We start from the raw sequence: 4,004 nt of genomic DNA on the forward strand, positions 1-4,004 counted from the left end.
GAAAGATTTACATCACTGAGGGGAAGTGTTTTTTAAAGTCCTGGAGGAGTTGCATCAATGTGGGGTCGTTGGAGTCAGCGTAGGATAAAATAAATTTAAAAAAATTAATACAAATCTATTTTTATACATTTATGATTGTTAGAACACAACATTGATTGAGTAAGGTGGAAGCAATATACATCATGAAGCAAGCAATGAAAGCTAGCTCTTGGGAGTTAAGCAAGAAGAACTATTAAAAGCGATCTTGAAATTTTAACTTGGTCCTTCGTCCAAAACAATGATCGATTTTCTTCCTTCACAAAGTCATACTTTTGGTGTATTTTATCTTATGCGGTGTTAAAGTGTACAATTGTAAAAGAAATTAAAACTATTATAATCTAATTACATTGTAATAATTAATAAATTAAGTGTTTTCCAGAATTAACAAGCTTGAATAAATCATCAAACATTTGAAAGGAATTAAAAATTAAATTATTCTACTTCTTTCATTCATTATATCAACAAAAAGAAAAAAAATAATAATTAGAGAGGCGATTATTAATTTGGATTAAATTGGATTAAGATGACCTAGTTCAAATAGAATTAAGTATGCAAATATGGAAGTTGTTAAACGAGTTGCTAAAATTTGTCTCTATGAAATTATACAAGATTTGAGGATTATTAAAACATATCTGTTCTGCACTTTATTTTGAAAAAAAATGTCAAATTTCAAAAAGAAATTTAAATTCTGTTCCACCATAAATTTTACTTTGATAACATCTATGTAAGAGAGCCAAGTGTGGCTCTTTCGATGGGAAAGTGCGGCTCTCAACCTTACGTCAACCTCTAATCTAGGTGATACGAAAAATTTGATTGAAATCATGTCTACATCATGTTGATCTTGACATTGATTATTATGAAAACAGGTCAAATAAATTACCTAAAATAATTACTAAAATTAGTCTAATTGAGAGTCAACAAGATTCAATGATTATCCAATCACAAATCGAAAACACTAATAAAAAAATCAAATTACAATATATTTCTTTTCATTCCACCAATAAAGAAATTTATTCATAACAAAATTAATTAAAATTAAACTTATTAACACCGATTAAATTGAATTAAGCTAATCATGTTCGAGCGCTTGTGATAATTGCTAAAATTACCTTACGTCCATTATTTAATGGACTCGATTTGAAACTGTAAAATTCTACATCGAGCACAGTTTGTTAAATTAGCATATTATGAAAGATCTTTATTCGATCCTAATTATATTAGCTCGTCGCTTTTAAATTAGTTGTTTAGCACTGTTAGGAATTATCTTTGTTAATCCATAAAACGGTATTCCCAATTTGGTCCCTCCGCAGTTGTCTCTTTGTTCTTTGTCCATCTACGAAGGAAACATTAGCGTAATGCTTCTATTGAATCAATTGTATTACTGCTTTCTCGCTAATTTGATTTTCCAAGCAGATATTCATATTTATTATAATATAAAATTTAAAATACTTTAGAACAGTCTTCAAAGGGAAGAAACAAAGCATTCCACCATACAGCATAGTCCTCGGAGTTGCACGCCGCATACATCGGTGGAAGCGGAGATGTAGATCGAAGTGTTGAGTGCGGGCCCTGACACTAGGTGCATATGTTGCTATTTGGATAAACATTCCTGTGGGGTGGGGTGCTCTCAACTCTGGAAAGAGTCCATGCATCCAGTTATTATGAGGATTTTAAATGTTGATTGACCAGTCACTCTCGAGATAATTATTTTGCATAATCTGTGTTCGATTGCAGTTGATTTTAGGTGCTGTCTAAGCATTCGTAATAACTTGGTCTATTTTTGTTAGCATACAATACAACGAAGTGGTGTAAGGATTTTTAGTAAGCCCTTTAGAAGGGTTGCATAATGGACAATGGACAATGGTCTTAGGATTGTTCATTTATAATAAGAAGCCAGTTTTTGTTGGGTAATTGGGTATAATTTGGGTACATGTCGGACAGTTAAATGCTTGTCCTAACCTCGCAGGTATTTAAATAGAAGATGTTATTTTGCGTTTTAATGATTGGTGGCATGTATTTTTCATTGAGGTTGATCTGCCAGATACATTTTGAGAAGTTTTGAAAGTATTTGCGTCGTCTCTTTGACTGATATCTCTCGCAGTTTTTGTATGTTTTTTGATTTAGTGTAAAACTTTTTTGATCGGTCTCGTTTCCTCTTCCCCTGCTACCACATACCAACTATAGGCTCAGAAAAGCATGATAAATTTAGACAAAGTGTAAATAAAATATCTATTTTACAAAAAGTACTCGGCGCTGTGGAAGAATCAACTGCACTGCATCGCGTTTCGAACTGAACTGTTTATATAATCATAAAACAGTAACAAAGGGCTATTAACTACAATCTTACAGCCCTGTATATTTTTTTCATTTAATTTCATAATTAAACATATTCAATACGAAATAATGTTTAAATTTTAATAATAAAAATCTATGTAAAAAATATATTTTGGGATTTTATTTATTAATTTCCAATAAAAATATTGCAAAGATTACTGAAATAAATAGTGAGTTCACTCGCAAGAAAGTTGGTTTGTTTGGTAACTTTAGTGTTAGTTTAAGGAAGTTAAGCATTTTATTAAAATTTTAGAAAAATATGGGTAAGTAAATTAGAAACAAAACTTATAATAAGTATACTAATTTCACTATTTTAGCGTATATGTCCGAATATTACACAAACGCTAAAGCTCTCGCTCTTGTAGAGGTTGTTGAAAAAGAAAAAACTTACTATGAAATCATCGATTTCAATAAAATCGTTAGCAAGCATGATGTAATTAAGTTAGATATTCGGGTGCTAGCGCCTTTCCAAGATGGACTTGTTCGGTTGGGCGTATTAAAATCTATTTCTAGTGCGTATTTTTCTAGAAATCGTTAATTGAAATCAAATAATAATTTAACTATTTTAGGTGAACTTTCCAGATTGCTTACATACAAAAAATATCTCGAAGATATACTTAAAAATCCCACGTTAAATCATAATACTCCAGGAACTAGCAATTTCGAGACGAATAGCAACGTAAAGTTTGTTAGAAGATTGAGATCAAGTGAGTTTTAATTGTAATTAATTAAAATTAGATAAAATATGCAATTTTGTATACTATATATACTATATAAATTTTATGAAAATTTTTCTTTTTCAGATTCAGCCGTGAAAAATAATTAGACACCCAATTTTTCTGATGATTTATCTAGTCCAGAGAATAATGTAAAATATTAAATTATCGGAATATGGGAAAAATTTTAAGTAAAGTTTAGACATACTTGAATAGTTTTTATATATAAAAATTAAAAGGTCAATGAAAAAATGTTCAAAATTCAATTTTTCTTTGAATATTTCTCACTTGAACTTAAAATAATAGAAACATTTTTTATTTAAAAATATAAGAAAATATAGATACAAAATAATTGATATATTCAATAATTAGCCTAAAATAATTACGTCATCGACAACAAAACAAATCTAAATCAATTATTCAATTATTCAAAATTAAAGCAATAATTTTCCTTTTAAGTATCTTTTGAAATATAAAAATCATTTAATATTCACCGTGAAGTGAATAAATTTGAAAGTATTGAAAAAATATTATATTTTTTATAAGTTCATGTGTCTATGTATTGTTATTAAACTTTTAAATTGTATTTTTTTATTACAATTACCATCTATTTCGGACCGTAAGTCACAGATTTTTACATAGAAAAATCTTAAGTATGTATTGCGTCTTATGGTCCGAAGGTAATAAAATATTTTTTTCTAAAAATTGTCTCACAAATTTAGTCCGAAAAATGCAGTATATTTGAATAAAAAGTAATGAGGAATTAAAATCGGAAAATTGAAATATTAAATGTTTAATAATTAGACTTTTTTTAGAATTAGAATATTTTTCACAAATATATATATGATCTCCAACTAATGTATTATGTATTATAAAAGTACTGTATTATGAAACATATTTCTAGTGTTTTTTTCA

At 28.3% G+C, this 4,004-nt stretch overlaps 1 protein-coding gene across 1 annotated transcript; it reads left to right on the top strand.

The window, feature by feature from the left end:
• The first annotated feature begins 2,468 nt into the window (after positions 1-2,468).
• On the top strand, positions 2,469-3,291 carry LOC108557364. Its single transcript, XM_017913850.1, has 4 exons — positions 2,469-2,636; positions 2,691-2,885; positions 2,943-3,080; positions 3,177-3,291. The coding sequence occupies exons 1-4, from the start codon at positions 2,633-2,635 to the stop codon at positions 3,197-3,199; spliced, it is 360 nt and encodes a 119-aa protein (XP_017769339.1). The 5' UTR covers positions 2,469-2,632; the 3' UTR covers positions 3,200-3,291.
• The last annotated feature ends 713 nt before the right edge of the window (positions 3,292-4,004 follow it).

The sequence above is a fragment of the Nicrophorus vespilloides genome, unplaced genomic scaffold, assembly GCF_001412225.1.
Source record: "Nicrophorus vespilloides isolate i.1.1-1 unplaced genomic scaffold, Nicve_v1.0, whole genome shotgun sequence".
Taxonomy (NCBI): Eukaryota; Metazoa; Arthropoda; class Insecta; order Coleoptera; family Silphidae; genus Nicrophorus; species Nicrophorus vespilloides.

Excerpts from the sequence above, each read along its gene's own strand:
- LOC108557364 (XM_017913850.1), top strand. Across the intron at positions 2,886-2,942 it reads CGTATTAAAATCTATTTCTA|GTGAACTTTCCAGATTGCTT; the intron begins GTGCGTATTTTT and ends TAACTATTTTAG. Across the intron at positions 3,081-3,176 it reads TGTTAGAAGATTGAGATCAA|ATTCAGCCGTGAAAAATAAT; the intron begins GTGAGTTTTAAT and ends TTTCTTTTTCAG.